At 36.0% G+C, this 23,688-nt stretch overlaps 1 protein-coding gene across 1 annotated transcript in view; it reads left to right on the top strand.

The window, feature by feature from the left end:
• Positions 1-23,688, top strand: part of LOC116710338 (receptor-type tyrosine-protein phosphatase F-like) — a 174,559-nt gene that overhangs the window by 132,213 nt on the left and 18,658 nt on the right. The window contains exons 19-24 of the mRNA XM_032549336.1: positions 2,702-2,799; positions 14,721-14,844; positions 15,016-15,191; positions 17,258-17,377; positions 18,738-18,892; positions 22,419-22,704. Of these exons, the coding sequence (XP_032405227.1) occupies positions 2,702-2,799; positions 14,721-14,844; positions 15,016-15,191; positions 17,258-17,377; positions 18,738-18,892; positions 22,419-22,704 (959 nt within the window). The remainder of the gene's footprint in view (positions 1-2,701; positions 2,800-14,720; positions 14,845-15,015; positions 15,192-17,257; positions 17,378-18,737; positions 18,893-22,418; positions 22,705-23,688) is intronic.

A 23,688-nucleotide genomic window follows, 5' to 3' on the forward strand; every position in this document is an offset into this window, starting at 1 on the left:
TAATAAATAGAACTATAAATGAGTTCAGAGTAGCTTAAACTTAGATTCTCAGCATTGAGCATTGCAAAGGCTTTACAATCCCCAAATGATCCTTTCTGGGTTTGCATGTGAACATTGGAAACTGAAAATTTAGAGGTAAACACATGACAATCTGTAACAAATACAGTAATGCGAACCAAGCCTCAGTCTCTCTTTGCTGTATCGTTCCATTTTACCCTGCCATCTTTTGGCACCTGGTTCCTGTGTTTTCGTTATCCTCTTTATCCCTGTGTTTTCCATTGCTTTTGCAAGTTTGTTTTATTTTTGGGACACTTTATTAAAACATTTTTCATCATATTCATCCAGACTCTGGCTTGCACTTTGGTCCATCTTCCAGTCACACACAGTCGTGTCATATGTATATGTATCCTGTCATATTTAATAATTGTGGCATAATTATATTCCACACTGCCACATAATTTATTGACTTGTTTGAACAATGGTTTTACAAGCAAAGTACATCTTACCTTACCATTTCATTGTCGTTGTTTGACGTTATTAAATGCAAGCTTTTTTTTGTGAAAAAGTTACCAGATTTTACATAGCTGTGTCTGTTTCCAGAGCTATCCTCTTTTTGAACGTAGCCTTCTGTTGTACAGGTATTCCCACCCCTGCTCTTAACCACCTTCTCTTTGGAGAGAATTAATACCTGAACCAGCTGTATACCCCCCTGGCGCTAATCTGCAGGGTATAACCCATTGCAGAATTCATAGCTGGATTATTGGAGAAGATTCGCCTGGATTCTAACAGCCTACGTCTGAACGTCTCACCCTGCTTCATTCCATGGAATGTTAAAAAAATCGGCAGCTTGAGTTGAATAGTTCCCCAAGAACACGTTCATTGAACGGCTGCTCTTCTCATTTCACAACTGGCCCTTAGAACAGATCCAAGTTTAGCTTAATGACTTTGACAATTCCCAGTGGTGTTGTTTTTATTTTACAATGTGTGGGCTAAAAGCAACCTATAAAAACCTCTTACTTTCTAGAATCATGCACCATAGCTATTTTACAACTATCAAAGAACATTACAGTGACACATTAATTGAATGTCCACAAGTTCTTAATAATTTTGTATGGTTCTTAGTAAAATGCTTTGCAGGATTCACTAACAGCTTAATTCAGCAGCAACAATCAGGTGCTAACATTAAATCAAAGGAATATATGGTAAAATTAATTTTAATTTAACACACCTTTTCCTAAGGTGTGTTAGGAAAAGATGGAGGCTTTGGGAGATGGAAGATTGTTTGCATACCTTGAGTCGATCTATTGGATAAGGGTTAGCGTTAGGGTAAATGTTAGGGTTATGTTCCTCTACATTCATTTCCTGTGATGAGGTGGCACCGTGAACACCGGTGTAATTCGTGCACCCTTGTGCAGAATGTGCATAAAACAGTCCCATTTCTTTCTCCCACCTCAACCTCTACACGCATTAGCTGCTGTGTTCATTAGCTTCCTCCTTCTCTCATGTTCTCCTACCTTCTTCTTTCCATCATCCCATTGTCCTGTGTTTTTTTCCCACTCTGTTGAATTCACTTGTCCCTCATTAACCTAACTACTTTCATAGATATGAGATTCAATACAGTCTTTAAACTAATAGAATAATTGATCAAACATGAATACACTTATGTAAAATACACAAGTCACCTCCAGAAAAGCTTCGGCTTTCTGCGTTTTCCATTATGTCTTACATTAATAACAACAGTAGTTGCTCCCCGCATGCATATAATCACTTGGATGAAAAAATGACAAAAACAATAATACAAGTGTTGGAGTTCATTCATTTTTGTCTCTGTGCACCACCCAGGTCTGTTAACCAGTTTCAGGACCCGACCAGAACCCCACAGTGTAAATTACCTTGAGAAATAATGAGATTTGGTTATATAAAAACAGACTTTAATGCTGAAAAATTATCAAATATTACAAGCCATACATGTCAAACAAATGGAATGGATACAGAGTTACAATCACCATCCAGCACTGGGCCACATTAGCACACCTTATGGATAGAACCAAGTGAGGCAAAGATTGTAGCGTGAGTTTAGCTTTCTTTTATTCTTTGAAATCTGTACCCTCCCTAAAGGGTAGTCTAATCAGTTTCAGTCTGTTTATGTATGACTAGCAGCAGTCACACATAAACATGATTATGTAAGCTGCAACATGTGCGTGTTAGCAGATAAAAAAGGCTAAAAGAGATAGAGGAAAAGACAGAAGCCATAATACAAGTTTCTCACTTATGTTGATATACATAAGACCAACCTCGTAAATATTTTAGAAATATTAAAGGACCTTAAGTTCATGGTTTTTAACCAGGGCCTACATACGCTTTAGCAGCTGAATCAGCTGCTTAAGATTGTATGCAGCTTTAGCAGCTCTTCAGTCATGGTACAAAAAGTACTGCACACTTGCCCATAGATAAAAAAAAAAAAAAAAAAAATTAAAGTAGGGAAACTGGCTCTAGTGACCCAAATGCCAGACTGGCACACTGGAAAATGTCCCAGTGTGATATTTCCACAAATACAATAGTAAGATGATGAATGAATCACTCTGTTTAAAGTTTAAAACCTTTTGGCTAAAGTTACTGTTCAAGAAAACGTTTTTGGTATTTAACATATTAATTTCTACATTCACTCTCACTGTGAGACTATTAATCTCTGTCTTTTCAGGGATGAGGGACCTTCCTCCCATACCTGTTTGTGACTTGGCAGACCATATAGAGAGACAGAAGGCTAATGACAGTCTACTCTTTTCACAGGAATTTCAGGTACATTTCCATTACCTAAATTATGTTTTATACACACACATTGAGTATTTCTTTCCATCTTCACAAGGACTTTGTGAAGATAGAAATTAAGGACTTCCATTAATTTTTTGTTCATTTCTATAGCCTATTCCTGACCATTATCCCTAACCTCAAAACAGTACATTGCCATCAACAGAGTCAAATGTATTACTTCTCATCCAACTCTATGGCTGCACTTCTTTGGAACAGACCATTTGTTCAGTCTGTTGTTGATTTCGTTTAATTTGACAATGATAGCGCTTCAGTCAGAAAGCATGCAGGACATCAGAGGACTTTAAACTGCTTACTGTAGGAGGCACTACAGTACAGGCTGAATTGGCAGAGCAGGGGCTTCAACATAAGAGCATGAATATAAAAATCTAACTACTTGAGGAATTGTTAATCAATACACTGTAAAAAAAAATCCATAACATTTATGGTAAAATATTGTAAAATACCAACACTGTAACATCTAAAGTATTATATTACTGTACACTGTAAAAAAAAATGCAAATATTGTGAGGATATGGGTTTTCTGTGTGTTTATTTAGTTCCTGTGTCATCTTGATTGATGATGACCCCTTGATTGATCCCAGCTGTGTCCTGTTTCCCCTGATTTCCTTCCCTGTGTATTTATACCCACCTGTGTCTGTATTTCCCTGTCGGGTCCTTCTAGAATGCCTATTGTCTACTGTCTGTCTCATGTCAGTCATCAAATGCTTATACCAGTTGCTACCAATGTTAGAGCCTTGCTTTTGCTCATCTGTGCTGCCTGGATTTTTGTGAATTGCTTCTTCATTAAATACCTTTATTTCATCATAACATGGGTCCAGCTGCGTTCCAACCTCATCTCTTCAAACACAATTCATGGTAAATATACAATTTAAAAAAACATTAAAATACCAACAGTTACAGACTGTAACATCCAAAGCATTATGTTACCTTACGTACACTGTAAAAAAATCTGTAAAATTTATGGTAAAAAGTTTTAAAATACTAACAATTACAGACTGTAAAATCTAAGATACCATATTACCGTAGAAAATAAATTGAAATACTATAACTCAAAAAACACAAATTTCACATAATTTTTAGTTATGAAATCTAGAAAACACTGAAATTTATTGTGAAAATTTTAGAAATGGTAAAATTCATAGAAAAATTCATGGAAAAATACTAAAAAATAATTTTTAGTTATGAAATCTAGAAAACACTGAAATTTATTGTGAAAATTTTAGAAATGGTAAAATTCATAGAAAACTTCATAGAAAAATACCATTATTTTTACCATAATGGTATGGTAATGGTATTTTATGGTAATACCATAAGATTTTATGGTAATTTTATGGTATTACCATAAAATTAATGATACTAATCGGCCAAAATTAAAAATTTTGCTGATAAATATATTTAACCATACTGGAAATGTGTTTTTTTTCCCCCATTTTTATTTATGAATTTTGACATGTAGCTGAATGCATCAGGCTAAACAGGTACAAGTTTTATTTACCAAAAATACGAAACAGCCCAATTCAAGTAATCAATTTGATACAACATCTTACAACTAATCCCTATCCCAAACAGAAATAAGACAAGACAGAAAACTCCCCCAAAAAACAACAAAAAAAAACCAAAACAAAATGTACTTACTTATATTGCCTGCACCAGTCATTTTTACAAAGAATAGAATGCTGGTGTGATATTTTGGTTTCTTTTATCTTTTAAAAATAAACCTAATTTATAATGCCCTGTATATATCAAATTGAAATTGAAACACCACCATCTTTTATTAAATGAAAAGATTTAATAAAATCTTTATTAAATGCATCTTTTATTAAATGAAGCATTTGGGATTATATGTAATTTTGTGCAAACCATAGATTTGTCATGTAGGATAACTGCATGTTAGGCCATCCCAGCAGTCCCAGAAAAGATGACTGATGGTTTTCTCATAGTTGTGACAAAATGAACCCAGTGGGTCTGCATTTGAGTGATATTTAAATATTTTACTATTAACAGGATAATGTCTATGTAGAATCTTTAGAGACACTTCTCAAATCTTATTAATTAGCAAGTATGTCTTCAGCAATAACCAAACATCTTTCCAGCAAATATAATTGAAGATATTGTCCCAAAAAGTAGGAGCTGGTTTGCTTATATAATCTCTTATTATTAGATCTCTTAATACATTTGTTATTAGTTTTTCTACTTAAAAATGGGTTAGTTACCAATAAATAATTGTTCTGTTAAGTAATCACTATGGTGTTGAACAGAGGATGACATTCACATTTCCAAATGTAGTATTTGTGTGGGGTAAAGTTATGTTTATGTATTAAATTTCAGCATAACAACAACTGTTTATGGAAACTGGAAAGTTTAACTGGGATTTTTTCAATACTATAATTACATCCTAAAAGAAAAGATAAACCACCTAATGCCTTAAATACTTACAGTATGTAGATATAAAGTTCCATACAGAGTTTGGATTTAGAAGATACCTTTTGATCCACTTAGTTTTAAAGAAAGAATTCAGAGTTTGAAAATCTAATACAGTAAATCCACCGGAGCACAACTTATCATTACATTTTTCTTAATAATACAAATCTTTTTTTTCCAAATAAAATCAAATAATATGTTATCTACTTTTGAACTGATCTCACTGGAAACCTCAAGTGCGGAACTAGCATATATAAAACTGGAAAGACCTTCAGGTTTAGACAGTAAGACATGACCAGAGATGAATAAATCTCTCTGTAACCACATATTAAATTTCTTCTGGACTAAAGCAACAAGGGGGTCAAAATTTTCATTTGGCCTTTGGTTTGCTTCTTTCATGATGGAAACACCAAGATATTTAACTTTATGTTTGACAGGAAATCCTGAGATTTCTGTTTCGTGGCAGGTTTTTATGGGAAGCAATTCGCATTTAGAGAGATTTAATAACATTTATTTGAGCGCAATCTTTTAAAAATAGTCACATCATCTGCCAGTTGATTCAAACATATTTGTCTCTCAGCAATTTGAATATCCTTTAAACTGCCTTTCTTTATGAAATGTGCTAACATTAACAAAAATGGTGTTTTTTTTTTTGGACAACCTTTTTGAATTCCAAATTCAATATTAAATCTACAAGTGGTCCCGTAGGGTAGTTTAACTGAACTGTTACCTAATGCATATGAAATGCAAACTGATTTCTTTAACTGCTCAGCGAAGCCAAAAAGTTTGAGTATTTTGAAGAAAAAAATATGTTCCAGTGAATAAAAAGCTTTATATAAGTCAAGAAACAGTATAAAATTATTTTCTGTTATTAATTCAGAGTTATCGAATAGATCTAAAACAAGGCTTATCTTATCAGTTGTATATTATATAGCCATAAAACCATTTTGAGATTCTTCAATAACATTAAGTATGGTTTTAAATTTGAGCCAAAACAGAGCATAGCTTTTATAATCATTATTGTTTTTTGTTTTTGATAATTGCCTTCCTCTGCAGCAGTCCTAAAATATTCAAACATTTTATTTCTTATTATTTCCCCTGGAGATTCATTTTGTGAGATAATTATTAAGTTTTCAATAGGCTGGATATCTCTGAATTGGTTTGTTTGGTGATAAATTTAAAGTTAATAAATTGCTCTATGGTCTGTTAAGGGTGCTGACATTATTTCCATTTTCAGTTGAGTAAGGCATTCTGAAATTTACCAAAAATCTATTCTAGACCATAATGGACCAGCTCTGTTTGTCCATTTAAAGTCTCTTCTACCTGGATTATTCACTCTCCAGATATCAACATTTATGAAATCAGATTAAAAAAAAGAGTTTCCTGTAATTTTTTCTGACCATCTATCAATTTTATTATTATCAATAGTACAATTAAAATCTCCCAGTAACAGAAAACTTTCAGCATAATGTTCATTTGAGTTTGATTGAATAAGAATAAATTTCCCATTAAATTTGTGCTTGAATGGCCACTCAGCCACGGCTATTTCTGTGGGACATCCATAAGTCCTCACCCCACTGCAATTTCCAGAAGTTGTAATATTCATTAGTAGAATGTGATTAATAAAGAATCAAGTAAAGGTCTGCATCAAGCTTTTGTATATAGAAAAACTGCCTTTTGTTTATTAATGCCTCTTAAGCCTCAAGCATTAACTGGATTAAACTTTAAAGTAGAAATGTTTAATGGGAGCAACAGGAAAAAGTCTGAACAGTGACTTTACTCCTCTTAAGTTAGATGAATCACAGATTTATTCTCCCTTTAAAAATGAGCGAGCAGTGAAAGATCTAATTCATACTCTGAAATGTTTTGGATATGGTCCACATTTTGTTGACTGGGTACAAACACTTTACTCCTCTCCACAGGCAGCAGTTAAAGTAAATGGCTATAGATCTGATAGCTTTCCACTAGAACGGGGGTTCAGACAGGGGTGCTCGCTCTGACCCCTTCTGTTTGCCATTAGTATTGAACCGTTGGCCCAAATCATTAGAGATGATGCTAATATTAAAGGGATAGAAAAAACAAGGAAGTACACAAAATTTAATTATATGTCGATGATGTATTATTGTATTTGACAGAAGCTAAATCAACAATCCCCTACCTAAAAAAGCTCATCTCACAATATGAATTTTACTCAGGCTCCAAGATAATTGTTGATAAAAACGGAGGCTATGCACAATTTCAGATATCACAAAATTACAGAGTGGATTCAAGTGGCCCAAGAATGATATCAGATATCTGGGTATTCATATACCTTCATCTCTATGTGACCTTTATGAGGCAAACTATAGTAAACTTCTACGAGCCATTAAAAATGATTTGGAACGATGGGCTACACTCCCTATTTCTCTGATAGGCCGTGTTGAAAATATCCATATGAATGTTTTACCAAGACTACTCTATTTATTCCAGATGCTTCTTGTGGAGATTCACAAATCTACCTTTGATACCTTAGATAAAATGATATCTGATATAAAATGATATATTTGGCAAAAAAGTGCCCTAGAATCAGACAATTATCTAAACCTATGCAGGTCCTTAAACTCCCAAACTTAAAATATTATTACTGGGCTGCACAACTTAAACCATTATTAGTATGGCTACAGAATAGTACAGATACTCGACGGCTGGAAATAGAGGAAAGCATGTGCGCATTGCCACTGCAAACATTACCCTTTTTAGATGCTTCTGCAAAACAAATGACAATCTGGACAAAAACACCCTGAAAATCTGGAACAAAATACAATTGGGTTTTAAGTTATTAAAACAGATCTCACTTTTATGAGGCATAGGATTTATGAAGACTTTTTTACCAAACAAGTTAGATTCGGGGTTCAGAAACTGGTCTAAGTATGGATTATCTCATATCTATCAGTTAATTGAAGAGGGACATTTAAAAAACCTTTGAGCAGATGAAAAGTGAATTTGGTCTCCCTAAGACAGACTTCTATAGATATTTACAACTCAGAACCTTTATGACGACACATAGCAGTTGGACTAAACTTCATGAACCTACACCTATAGAAAGTTTTCTAATGGACATGCAAAGGGGAAAGGGAAACAATAAAGTTATTAGTAAAGTATATGATCTGTTTCTGTCTATGAATATGCATGATTCCTCAAACATAAAGCAGAAATGGGAGACCGAATTGCAGGAGTCAAAAGAAAGGGACACATGGGATGAAATATGTACTGAAGCACAATTAGCCACAAATTCTAATACATGAAGGGAATTAAAATGGAAAGTAATAATCCGGTTTTTCAGAATGCCAGCAATAACTAGCAAAATTGGCCCAACACAACCCAGCTCATGCTGGAGAAACTGTGGGACACAGAACGCAAACCATACTCATATGTTTTGGTCTTGTCCTAAACTAAGTGTATTTTCGGAGGAGATATATGAAGCTCTCTAGGTAATTTTCAGAAGAGATCTTCCAAAAAAAAACCTTGTAGCAGCATTGGGAGAAATACCCGAAAGAATAGACAGGAAGGGTGATAGATATTTTCTAAATATATTGTTCACAGCAGTATGGAAATGCATAACTATCAGATAGCTGAAACCAGGGCCTCCCATACGGATCCAAAAAGTCTGTGACATTTATTTGATGGAAGAAATCACATATTCCTTAAGACTTCAAAAAACAGTTTTTAATGTAAGGTGGAGCCTAGTCATGCCTTTATTAATTCAATGACACTCTTAGAGGATTGTCCCTTTTGCACTCATTGTGTACTCTTGGGTCACATAAAATACCATTGTGCTTAAGATTGTGTGGACTATCAGAGGGACTTAATTGTGTATGTTTTTATTTTGATTTTATCTCTCTTTTGTTATCACTCTGTCAACAATTGCGCTCCCTCCAGTGAAATACGTCATCTTTTCTTGCAAATCAACAGAAAGAAATTAAACTGACCTCTTGAGATCATCCATAGATTTTTCAAGGGAAGATCCTTGCTGGCTAATACCCAGATTTAGTTCCTTCACGATGTTGTTTGCCATTTCTTGCTCTGTTTTATCTTTTTTAATGTAGGCGTAAGAGGGGAGGGGAGGGTGGTTATCACTTTCTTGTCATCGATTAGTTGGCATTTCTACAAAACTCTAGGAGACATTAACAATGCTGTTTTTCCAAAACGTCTGGGAGAAAGTTCTGGTAAGCATCTACATCCTCCCTGGCATCTTGACCCCCACCCCCCCACTCCCTCACACAGTAGCTCAGTGTTTTGGAGAAAGATGGGGGGCTGGTGATGTCAGCACCCAAAATTATAACTTCTAATATCTCAAGGAAAACTGCACAAATGACGGTTTTAATGGCACAAACCTGCACTAATGGAGCACTAAAGAAGTAGCCCACTGTTTTGTTTTAGAGGAAGATAGAATTCATTTTAAAATCCTTTTGTTTGTTTTTAAGATTTTAAAAAAATTCTTGCCTCCCTTTATTTAACAGAGCTTCTCTACCACTACATTCCCTCTCGGTCACTCAGGTTTTTTCACTGGCTGCTCCTGGTCATTCCTACCTGTAAGCAGAAGCTTAGAGGACAAAGGGCCTTCTCTATTTCTGGGTTGCAGCTTTGGAATGCTCTACCGTTTCACAGGCCCCCCACTGTCCATTTTCAAAACCCGTCTGAAAACATGTTTTTACTCATTGGCCTTCAACCCAATTGAGACCTGATTTTACTACATTTTTAATTGGTATTGATGTTGTCTGTCTTGCTGCATCTTTTAAAGCTTTCTATATCTTATTTATCTATTACTGATGTTCAACACTTTGTTTCAGCTGCGGCTGGTGTTAAAGTGCTTTATAAATAAAGTTGATGATGATGGTGATGTCAACATCCGAAATTATAAGTTATAATATCTCAAAATCGAAAGCTGCACTAAGGGTTTTTACGGCACAAACCTGCACAAACTAATGAAGTAGTCCACTTTGGCTTGTTCTGGAGCAAGGTGGGAGATGGTGACCTCTGGATGACCTATAACATTTTTTTTAATATCTCATAAACAAAAGCCGCACAAATGAAAATTTTAATGGCACAACCATCACAAACGGAACATTAACCACTCAGTCTATGTGCTGGAATTTTTTGCGTGGGTGGGGTGTCAGGTTCACTCAGCTCAGGTAAGCACCTTTCACATTTTTCTCTGATATCAGCTAACTTTAACTGATAAAGAAATGTTTCCCTGTAACTTCTGTGAGCCATGCTGTTAGATGCATTACATGCAGGAAGGAGACATTTTTGCTATGCTAATTTTTCCCAGACGCAACACTTTCATTACCATTTGTGAAAACAAAAGCAGAGCCTATGTATTTGAAAAATGAGCAGTTGTTTAATATAGATATGATATAGATGCTTCCAATATTTTTTCAGGTCTACTTTAGACTTTAGAGTTATTGTTAATGGCAGAAGCATCTTTTTCAAGTTTGGTTCACTCATTGATTTGAATTTGAGTGTGAAATGTTCATGCACTTAGTTAAAACTGTGAAGAACACCTTAGCTTTAGTACATTAGTAAATACAGTAAAATACTAGCAGCATACGGTTGCCAAGATTTTATTGTTACCATTGTGTTCAGTGAGTTACCATGCTAACTCACTGAACAAAGAATTATCTCCACTTACTTTACAGATTTGCAGAAGTGTCTCCATGACTGAGAATCGGAAAATAATTCACATCAGCTTGAGAGTTTTAATTTTTCATGAATCAATTTTATGAAGTGATTTAGCTATTATACAGCAGTGTGATTTAAAACTGGACTAGTCATTATACACTGCACTGTGTAGTACAGAAGGATTACAAAAAACCCAAACTTTTCACATTATTTAATAGGTCAAGAAATGAAAGATTGTGTTTTTTCTTTTATATAAAAGAAAAAACACAATCTTTCATTTCTTACCCTTCTGACCAGATTTCTTTAACACAGGTCCCCAGGAGGGTCCAGCATATTTCAGGGTACATTCACACCAGCCCTGTTTAGTCCTTTTTAATCAGATTCTAATTTGTTTGTCTAGAGAAAGTCCAATTCATTTAGTAAGTGTGAATGCAAATTTTAAGTCTAATGGCTTTGAGCCACCTAGAAACCTAGGTCTCGGTCCGGTTGAAGTCATACGGTTGGAAGGCAGTGTGAATACAAGTGGATTGGAGACCGCTCCAGAAGCAGAAAGCTAATTACAGTGACATGCATTCTGATCAATATATTACCCTCTGAGGGACAATGACAACCGACAAGAGATGTTGTCAGTTGCCATAGCAACGGGTCTGCTTGCTGACACATAGAGCAAGGAAAAACAGTAAATGGTTTTACACCTGTTTATCAGCTTATTTTTCCTTTGCCGTGGCGCTCTGCAACTGCTGCAACTTTTTTTACTTTTAATAAATGACAAAAACTGAACTAATTGCCTCATTTGTTTAAACATATATTCATAGCAGTCATCAAATAGAATGCCATATTTCATAAAAATATGATTCATGGTTTGTTACATTTTGACAAACTAATTTTAACAGCAGCAATTATGTAATGCTAAATTGTTGACCAGTATAAAAGAGAATTTGTCTAGTCCTCTCTTGCACCTTGATAGAAACCAAACTGTTTATAGATTTATATCAAGGGAGAATACTTATTTTACATATCAAAACATCGGCATTTTTCTTTTATTTAAGCCATATTTTACAGAAACCGTGTAAAAATATAATTAAGTCTCTACGATCATTTTGTGACAGATTCCTTTTCATTCCTCATTGGAGAAGTATGGTTTGGCGGACATGACTTGCTGCTTGGTAATGGCCCATGCAGGAGCATCGCTAGCGTTAGTGACTAACAGGCGATGTCCAAACTAGTAATGTATATCAATGAAGAAATCCTACAACCACTAAAATCTGACACTGCTCCAGTTTTGTTTACATTTTGTGAAGAAAGAAGTTGCGCTGGTCTTCTTCAGAGGTTTTGTGTTGATTCCTTCAGTAGTTCTTGGTGCAGCGCCACCACAGGCGACGGGGGAAACAGGTTTTTCAGTTAGTTTGGTTCGTTTGACAGTGAGTGCAGTGTGATGGACCTTACCAGAGGGGCTGCTTTTCCATTGGCTGATGCCCATTCTACGTGGTCACGTGCGTGGCCGCCTCACAAACACATGCTTCCCGTTAGCTAAGTACAGCATAATGGCAGTACTGATACAACTTCTACACCTTGAAGCCTGTCTGCTACACAGTCTTATGTTAGCTAAACAGATCAATATGCAATGTGTACTGTATCTGACATACACTAAAGATTTTATTTTAGCAGAAAAGGCTTTGGATTAAACTGTTACTCGTGTTAGCCACTCTAGCACCAAGTACAGCTAGTCAATCAACCATCGCTGTGTTCAGGGAAGCGCTGATTAATAATTGAGAAATAAATATCAAGCCTGGAAACTTGATATTGTAACGGACTGAATATTATGTTTTTAACGTAATCTTTGCTCGTCTTGCGGGGAGCAGGCGGTTGCCACGGTAACAGGTGTGCTTAAATTACAAAGAGAGAGCGAGAGCAAAAAGATAGGAGTGGTTTTGAGTTGATCACCTGTTCGGGTTATTTTACCTTTGCTGTGGCGCATTACAGCCGCTGTACTGTAGTTTCTAAACGTTGGACTAATTACCTTGTTCGTTTGTGAGTATACGTCATTCACAACAAGCATCAAATAGAACAAATATATATATTATAAAGTTAACTAATATTAAGGTATGTATAAAGAACTATTATAAATTAATAAAATTAATACTTAGACGACATGGAATATTTTAAATAGGAAAACTTCTAATAGTAACAATTACCCACAGTATTTTATAGATAATTACCAGAATATTACCACTATGAAGAATATTGTAAATAAATTCAATAGTTATTTTGTGAATATAGAACCACACTTACAAAAATACCTGTGATAAAAACAGCAACTATTTTGTCAGGTTTGACACCTATTAAAGACAAGTTGAACAAACACAGAAAAGACAAGAGAGTTAGATTCTTTTGTACTCGCGAGGAGAACGGACAGAGATGTGTTTACAGTTACAAATCTCCGACCGCTCTGAAACACATTTGTCCGCTCCTCTCTTTTTATTACTTTCAGAGTCCCTATCACAGCAGGCACTGCAACTCTAAGGGGTGGGGACAAAACATGTAGTTGCAGTGCTAATGACAATCACTAACTAAACACATGTTATCTTGCATTAAAACAGAGTAAAAACAGAACAGGTCGTATATCTTCAAGGCGACGATTCTTCAGCTATCTAACAGTTCAAAGGAAGAAGAAGTCCTGCTGAGCAATAAACCCCGTGAGCACAGTTATCACTGCTTCTCTTCAGGGAGGCCCTCTTGTGAAGAAGGAGATAAAGTAGATCAAAACATACAGAAACAGTCTTTATGTTGAAGGAAAAGAAAACAATCAAGGAACATCATATAAGTAACACTATTGTTATAAATGAAACAACAAATATATGATAATATATATACATTTCACCTAACATATTTAAGTTATTTTGAGAGTAATGCAAGTTCAATGTGTTATTTGCTGACGACACAAATATTCTATTCTCTGGTGAAAATTTACAACAATGTCTTTCCGTAGTTGCCTCAGAAATCAGTAAATTAAAGAAATTGTTTGACAATAACAGGCTATCACTAAATTTAGACAAGACTAAAATCATGTTTTTTATAAACTATTACAAAAAAGCTCAAATTCAAGTTCAGACAGGGGGTGTGACTCTACAAAGGGTATATGTTGATACGTTTCTTGGTGTAATAATTGATGACAAAATTAGTTCTAAACCACATTTTAAACGTTTACAGAATAAGCTATGTAGAAGCATATATTGATGTCTGGCTAAAGCTAGACATATTCTGAATAAGAAATCACTTCATATTCTATATAACTCTCTGATTTTGCATATATTTAACATATTGTTCAGAGGTGTGGGGAATTAATTACAAAGTTCTTTACAACCTCTGAGTATCCTACAGAAATGAGCCTTTAGAATAATGTCAGTTTTTATGAGCACACAAACCCATTATTGTTCAAATGTAGAATTCTTAAATTTGAAGATCTGGTGGAATTTAAAATTGGTCAAATTATGTTTATGGCATCAAAGAAACTGTCATTTGAGCACAAAGAAAACATGTTTTTTTAAGAGGAGGATTTAACTTAAGAGGTTACTCAAACTTAAGGAATCGTAGTATATGCACAACATGAAAGAGCTTTTGTATGTCAATTCATGGTGTAATATGCAACAAGTTAAATGAGGAGTTAAAACAAAGTAAAAATTTAATACAATTTAAGAGGAAGTAAAAGGATGTCATTTTCACAAGATATAGAAATATGGGTGAGAGTTGGCACAAATTATCTAGACATGTTTACATGTGCAAGTCTTCCCCTTTTTGTGCTTCAGACTATTGATCCAGAACAGCAGCTCACCTGGGAGCATTCCAATCTTGAGATCAACAGATCTAAGAACCGCTATGCAAATGTTATTGCTTATGACCACTCCAGGGTCGTCCTCACACCGGTGAATGGTAAGCAACACGGTTTTAAATTTTAAAGTTTAAAGATATTAAAGTGTAAATATCTGCTTTCAACTGTACGATAGTGGTAGAAATTGAAATCAAGTCATTAAAAAAAGTCAAAAGAAAATTTTAAACTATTTTTGCTTCTTACAATGTGGTCCTTCTTATTTTCTCCTGCAGGAGTTCCAGGAAGCAACTACATTAATGCCAACTATATAGATGGCTATAGGAAACAGAATGCTTATATCGCCACACAAGGGCCACTGCCAGAGACAATTTGTGATTTCTGGAGGATGGTGTGGGAGCAGAGGAGCTGCACAATTGTTATGATGACCCGTTTGGAGGAGAAGTCAAGGGTGAGCTTCTTGTGTTTTGATTTTAAGCAGAACAGTAATGAACTACATGCAGTTCTTTGGCTTTTAAAACCCAAAGTACAGCATGTTCTTTGAGTTTTTTCTTCTAGTGTGTCTTTTTTCCTCTTGTGTTCAGCATGTCCTCAGTTATCTACAGAAATACTATGTGCATTCAGTGCTTTTCGCATGAATAAGTAGAACACATACAAGAGTTATTAAATAGCCTTTATTAAATTTCAACAATATTTTTCATTGTATAATGTGCTCCAGACTCTGGTCAGAATTAAGCATTGGGGCTTGTAGTGACATTTTGCTGTAGTGAAAGGGGAGAAAATGCAGGGTACATTTTAGTGGTACACCAAAGACTACAATCACTTGCAGAGAGGTTTGAAATGAAGACTAACTTGGCAAAAATATATCTGCTACTTTAGGACAACTATACTCAGTTCTCCACAGAACTGGCCTTCTTATTGTCTGTGGTCACGCTCATGACCAACAGATCTTTTTACCCACACATCCCTAGAGATTTAGAAGTATTAATTTTAAAATGTATAGAACGAGGAAAAGCTATTATCCAAATGATCCTTTTAAGACCTGAGACTCGGGCTACTTCTTTCTGCATAGCTATCTTCTGCCTTTCCAGGTGGCACACACCATTTCTTCAGACAACCTCTCAATGACGGTGCATGTATGAATTGATCTAAAGAGGAAAATGAGACAACGAATTGGAGAAATATATCTTAATACACCCATCCTTAAGTGTGTGGAGAATTTCCTCCATGCTTCTTCTGTGAAGTTTGCAACTGTTTGCTTGTTATTTTCTTCTTGTGTTCAGCATGTCATCCATTATCCACAGGAAAACTACGTGCATTCAATGCTTTTTGCCTGAATGAGTAGTTAAACCTAAAGTATGTATCCATCTTTCATTTTTCACTGATTTTTTTGGTTTTACAACTTAGAATTTCTCTGTCAGAAAGGAATTGTCTAGACTGTTGCCTATATCTGTTTTTCTTGGTGGATATGAGTTATTGGAACAATTCAGTGCTTGCTATTTCAAATTCTGACTCACTATTTTGCGGGCAGGGGAAGGAAGGAGCGCTGACACATCCATTAGAAGGAAGCAAACGCACCCAGTATAACACTTGCATTCTATTTGTTGAGAGGTTGCCAGGCGACTGTACTTTTCTGTTCCAAGCACCAGCAGAATTAGCAAGATTCTCAATGGCAGAGACTTTTGCAAGTGGAGATTTGATTCAAGCAGACAAGGTTTGAGAAAGCACCGTGGATATTTGAAAGAGAGAAGAAGTTTTGAGTACAAACATTGCAAATTTTGAGAAAAAAGACCTGAAGTCCTGCTTTCAAACTGAAAATGTAAGAACAAGTATTAAAAGTTTTGAGAATAAGAGACATGAAATTCTGCTTTCAGACTGAAAATGTGTGCTCTCAAATTATGGCAGAAAAATTCCCCCATATTTTGTTAGCTCCAATCCTCGTCTCCTCAGTTAGGTATTTACAAGTATTGTTCATTCTTTGTTGGTGATTGTCAAATATTATTGATCTTTGTGTTAATATGAACAGAGAGTTCCTCTTTCAACTCATGAAGAGCTGTCGTCAGGGATTTTAATGTTGCTTACTTAGCAACATTACAAGAGTTGGCCAGTTTGAGACAGAAAGCAATAGAACACCATTATTTTTAAAGTAGAGAAAAGATCTGAATCTTTTTATTCTGTTTAAGCAGTTAAAGAGCTCACAGACACACAAGTTGCACATGGTGCAAACACCATAAAGCAAATTTAAGGTACTGTTTTCTCTTGTTGTCTAGCTATTGAAAAATGGACATGTTGCAGAGAGTGGGGAATGAATAAAATGACCAGATTTTGCATCACTGGCATGTTGTGTCTTTAGCTTAGCAACAACTGACTTAAATGCACTGCAAGCAACAGAGTACAAATACTTCTGCTTCTTCTTTTTCCATACATGTTTTGCGGTTTGCTATTTACTGTTTTCAAATGACAATTGTTGATGTAAGAAAAAATGTGTACTTGCTTTTCATTGTCTTCTGTATGCATGTTAAGTGTGACCAATACTGGCCTAGTCGTGGTACAGAGACATATGGAACGATTCAAGTGACCATACTGGAAACTTTGGAATTGGCAACTTATGTCACAAGAATATTCAGCATTTACAAGGTAAAAGCAATTTATGTATTTCAAGTATGAATATTTTGTAGTCTTTTCTTGATGAGGAGCATGACTTCCAAAAGTCATTTCATGAGAAATAGTGCTCCAATAAAAACAAATAAAAAATAAAAATGATTGGACATGTTTAAAGAATATTCAATTAGGTTTATTTATTAAAGCACTAATTCAGTAGTGTCATTTCAAGGCACCTTACAAAAAAGTAATTTCAATTCAATAACATGTACATTCCAATTGATCCTAATTATCAAACAGTACATTAAGCTGAGTTAATTATTCAAATTAGTTAGAAAAGTTTTTGATCTAAGGAAAGTCATTGATTCGCATAGTTCCTGCACTGTTGTTCCATTGAGTTCCTAATGACAATAGGCTCAGAGCCGAAAAGGGTCATGTGATAAAGACTATTTTCAACCAAATCAGTATGTCTTGATTACTAAACATAATAGCCTGTGTTTGCAACAAATTATCACTAAAACCCATTCTGCTGTTACTGTAGAGTATATTGTACATTTCTATAAGCTTCATGTGTACAATATTCAAATAAATGTAGACTTAGGCCCTGTTTACATGATCCAATGAAAATGTAATTTTTGTTTAGTTTCTGTTAACACATTTACATGAAGACATTCTAATTGCAATCTTTGTTTACACAGTAACGGTACACATCAAAAAGATGTAATGCTCTCACCATGGCACTAGTTGGTGCTAGGTTCTTTGAAACTAAGTATGCATGTGTTTAAAAAAAAAGTTCCACTTGAAAGCACATCGGTTCGCGTTTCTCCATCAGATACCATTCCCCCAGATACTGGGGAAAACACGCACTATATGCGTCTGATTAGGGCGCAATTGGAAAAAAGTGGGATAACTTTGCTGAAACACGTTGTTTGAGTTTGAGTCCGTAGTTCTCTAGATAAGAGCCCTGAACAAACACACGTGTATTTTGCCACCTGGGCTGTGCGGAGCGGTGAAGAGACGCTGAGGGAACCGTATCTGATGGGGAAACACAAATTGTAGTAACACCAGCATTGTCAGTAGTTTTTTCTTCTGTGGATTGTAGGAAACAGCTATGTTTTGCGTCATACTATGCATAAGCTAGGGATTTCCTTACAGAAAAGATCCATTTATTCTGTTAACAAGACAACGAACATTTTAGAACCATTGCACTCGTTTTCAGTCTGTGCAGTCAGAGAAAACATTCGGTGGTTTCATGTAAATGTACAGTACAAACACAACAAAACCCTTTCATTTTCACCAGAAATTGTTGTCGTGTAAACAGGGCCTGAGAACTCTGTACAAACTAAGTCTCCTTTTGAACTTGACATCAAAGGTGTATATCTCTGTGCTGTAACAGAATGAATCATGTGAGAAAAGAGAAGTGCAACAGTTGCAGTTTCTAGCCTGGCCCGATCATGGAGTGCCTGAGCATCCTACCACAGCACTGGCCTTCCTTCATAGAACTAAGGCATGTAATTCACCAGATGCTGGTCCTATGGTGGTTCATTGCAGGTAAACAATTTTTTTCTTCATCAGTGAAGTTTTGAACATTAATCTTGTTGAAGTGTCTGAATTTCCTAAATTTCTGTTGTTCTTTGTAACCTGCTCCATGTTCTGTATTAGTTTGTGTTTCCAATCACAAATGACTCCGTTAGCCTGACTATATACTGTAAGTCAGTGTGTCCCAGGGTAGCCATAATTCACCATCAGTGTGTGAATGTGTGTGTGAATGCGTGAATGACATAATGTAGAGTAAAATGCTTTGGGGTTCTATGGATTTGATAAAGTGATATTGTAGTCGCTCTCATCCGACTCATCTGCTGTATGTACTCTGCGTTGTGTGTAATAGGCAAAGGGAACCAGGAGACGAGGACACCAGGGTGTATTGCAGCAGTAGGGCAGGTTTATTTTGTTTAAAACAAGAATATTTCAGCACTCCAGTTCTTGGGCTCTGGCTTTCCCACACACACCTTAACCAATCAAAAGAACAAAAATGACCACATTGGCACAGTAAACTCAATAAATGTTATTAACGTGGGAATTAAGTACCCAGTACAGCAATAATACACTGGGGGAAACCCTGAATTTTTGGTGCAGCGCCAATGCTGCACCAGTTCCACAGGCGATGGGAGGGAACTGGTTTTTGAGTTAGTTTGGATCATTTGACACAGTACTTGACAGAGTGCAGTGTGAACTCAAACCACAGCAGCTGAAAATGTTACAAATGTTACAATTTGGTCGTTAATCAAACCGAGTGGACTGGAGACGTAACAGTGAAGCATCTATAAGATGCTTCACTGCTCTGTCTCTATAAGAAGAGACAGAGCAGATTGTACTTCTTGAGGAACTTAAGATCCTTCAAGGTTTGCAGCAAGATGCTGCAGATCTGTTGTTGAGAGCATCATCTTTACATTCTTCATCTGTTGCGGCAGCAGCATCAGAGTCAGGGACCTAAAAAGGCTCAACAGCCTGATAAAGGTTGGTTCTGTTCTGGGGACGACTGTGGAACCTCTGGAAATGATAATGCAAAGAAGGGTTTTTCATAAAATCAAGAAAATTATGGACAATCCTGACCATAATCTTCACAAGACTATCTTGGGAAAGTTGAGCATCTTCAGTTGGAGGCTTCTTCAGGTTCAGTGTGGTACAGACCAGTTCAGGAGATCTTTCCTGCTGACCGCCATCTTCAATGACTCTTTGAAGAATCTTGATGAGCTACAACAACATTTAGTTTCCCTTTGGGAATAATAAAGTATTTTTTTAATTTGAAATCAGACCCGGGAATCCATTCTTTGTGTCATCTGCAGAGGAATTTTTTACTTGATGACGTCACACGCTTCTGGCTTGCTACGTCAGAGAGCACACAGGCGTGGTTTGTTTTTTGTTGCCAGCCCATGGTGATTGTAGCTATTAGCTAGATGGTGATATGATGAGGAACAGCCGAGGGATTACACATTTTTGGGTTTAGGTTTAATAGTTTCTGTGAGGGACACAACGCTGGCGGAAAAGTGGCAGCGGTGGTGGCTACGTCAAGGTCTAGAGAGAAACTGTTTGAACAGTGGACCTATCAGGTCAGGTCAGTCAGGGCAGAGCGGGTCAGTAAGGGAGGGGCCAAGAGAGAGTAGAAAATAGTGAAAGCAGCTCTGTGCAAAAAAAGCAAGTTGTCACAACACGAGTTTATTAACAAAAATAATTCACCGTTACAGTTAAATACTTTAATCATTAAACTCATTAAGCGAGAAAAGCTACAAAAAAAATATGATTACGCTAATTTGGAGAAAACTGGAAAAATATCAAAGCATTGAGAAAAAATTATACCATAATATCACACTTCACTATAGACCGTGAATGTTGAGAAACCAGATTTTTTTTTAGAAGAACTTGGAACTGAGTCCAAATTAGTTTTCAGCTTATTTAGATTAATTTATACCAGAATCTACTGTGAATTTATCACATAGCAGCACCAGAAATGTGTAAAGAAAAAAGCATGAAATAATCCATAATGGTCTCTCTGAATTCTCCTTAGATGTGGGTGTGTGCTTGCATGGTTGTTTGTCTTGTCTGTCTCTGTATTGCTTTGTGATGGACTGGTGACCTGTCCAGGGTGAACCCCGCCTCTTTCATGTTGAGTGCTGGAGATAGGCACCAGCACCCCTGTTGGCCCCACTAGAGACAAGGGTGTAACAAAATGGATGGATGGATGGATGGGTGGATTTATTTGATGGACCCATAGAATTACATATAGCATCATCACAATTCAATGTGAATAAGACCAAGGTTTGTGTCAAAGGGTTTTGTTGGTGAGTCCGAAATACCTCTGAAATAGTTAAAATTAGTTTAGACTACCGTATTTTCCACACTCTAAGGCACACCTAAAAACCTTCAATTTTCTGAAAAGCCGAGAGTGCACGTTATAATCCGGTGCGCCTTATATATGGACCAATATTGAGCCACAACAGGTCTCGCAACTACGGTAAGCAGCTGCCGACTTCATTTTCCCCCGTAGAAGAAGAAGTGCGCGGTGCATGCTGGGTTTTGTGTAAAGACCCCAAAATGGCTCCTATTAAGAGACACGCTTATGACGCAGAGTTTAAGCTCAAGGCAATCAGTCAAGCAGTAGAACACGGGAATAGAGCAGCAGCGAGAGAATTTAACATGAACGAATCAATGGTGCGGAAGTGGATATATATTGTGATTGCACTAACATTTGATTTACCGTAACAATATCAGACTGTTTTTTACGTGTTTATTGAATCGAGGAAAAGTTCCCCTCCACTATATGTTATACCTTGCTGTTGTTAAAAGATAAACTGTGTTACGAAAATACCACGTCACTTACTTTACCTCGGGGAAAATAATAAAACAGCTGTTTATTCATTTTGGGAATGAACAGAGTTTTCAGAACGCTGGTTTGTAATCTATTAATAAAGTTTGACTGACCTATCTGACTATTTTGTTGACATTCCCTTTAGCGCACTTCCGTCTAATGGATGCATAACGTAACCCCAGCATCTACTGTAGCGTCTATTCTATGCGCCTTATAATGCGGTGTGCCTTATATATGAAAAAAGTTTTAAAATAGGCCATTCATTCAAGGTGCGCCTTATAATGTGTTGCGCCTTATAGTGCAGAAAATACGGTAATTGACAATCTTGGTATGTTTGCCAAAAAACTGTTTTCACAATGCAAAACACAAAACATTATTTTCAGAAAGTAGTGTTTTATTATTTTTGCCTGAATTAGATTTTCCCCTCACAGATCCACAACTTTTCCATCAGGAAATAGGCATACACGTGTTTTATAATTGAGGTGAGAAATAAGTAATTTTAGCAACTGGTCAAATACAGAAGATGCTTTTTGTATCCTAATGTAAACCTTAGATTTACATTAGGATTTATTTGTTAGTTAAATGTTTGCTAAATAGTCTGCATACACAATGTAAAAATGTCACATTTTCCCTCAGGGGATTTCTGTTGTGGTCAAATATCAAACCAGTGTCATTTTCTGTTTTCCTCTTTCTGTTTTTGTATGCCAACAGTGCTGGCGTTGGGCGCACAGGCTGCTTTATTGCTATTGATTCTATGCTCGAGAGGATGAAATACGAAAGGTCTGTCGACATATATGGTTATGTGACATGCATGCGAGCTCAGAGAAACTACATGGTACAAACATTGGATCAATACATGTTTATACATGAAGCACTTCTGGAAGCTGCAACATGTGGCAAAACAGAAGTCCCGGCCCGCTGTCTGTACACCCATCTCCAGAAACTCACTCAAATTGTTCCCGGAGAGAATCTTACTGCCATGGAACAAGAGTTTAAGGTTAGTTCATTTTTGCTCTAGGATGCTTAAAAAACATTAGAATCAGGTCATTTCAAAAATTAAATGTACAGCTTAATGTTTTAATGCCATTTCAAATACTATTCAATTCAATTTTGTTCAGTTTATTTATATAGCAATAATTCATCAATTTAATCTGAATCCACTTTACAAAATGTGTCAATTTTCCATTGAACCTATACAGTAGAGTATGCTCAGTTAATTATTCAAAGTGAGAGAAAGAGAACAAGAGAGAGAGAGACAGTCTAAGCAGAAAACTTGGAAAACAAAGAATAACTGGACATACTGTATATAATTAAACTAGGACAATTAAGAAAGGATTTAACAAAGATGAAGCAGAAACAAGGCTGATAGGTAAATAAGGAACACATAATAATAATCAAACAGACCCCAAAGACAACTCAAGACTCTGACAGTATTTTGTAAACTTTCTGATAGTAAAGAATTACAAAAGTCCATCCTTGACTTAAATAATACATGCATGGACTAGTTTTTCAGCATCATTCCTGGACAGGATATTTCAAATTTTGAGAGAGAAGAAAGAAGGAAATCTTAGAAATGTTTAATAAGAGATTTAAATGACATATTCTTTTCAAAAATAACATAGAGATTCTTCACTCTTTTATCGGAGGTCAATTCAGTGACATCCAGATCCTGGATGGCATTGAACTGCCATCCAGGATCTAAGCAGGTTCTTTTTCAGAAATTGTGGTCCAGAAAAAAGTTCAGAGTCATCCAGGTTTTAATGTCCTCATGACATACCTGTAATTTAGGATTTGTGGACCAACATATGTGATTATCATCAGCATAAGAATGAAAATGTATGCTATGCTGTCTGATGATTTTTTCCAATTAGTAAAGAGAGAGGAGTGTGAAGAAGATTTATGGTTCACATGAACAAACTAGAATCTATTGGACAGATAGGATTTAAACCAGCCTAGTGCTGATACCTTGGTAGCTACATGT

Source organism: Xiphophorus hellerii, chromosome 20 (genome assembly GCF_003331165.1).
Source record: "Xiphophorus hellerii strain 12219 chromosome 20, Xiphophorus_hellerii-4.1, whole genome shotgun sequence".
In the NCBI taxonomy this organism is placed as follows: Eukaryota; Metazoa; Chordata; class Actinopteri; order Cyprinodontiformes; family Poeciliidae; genus Xiphophorus; species Xiphophorus hellerii.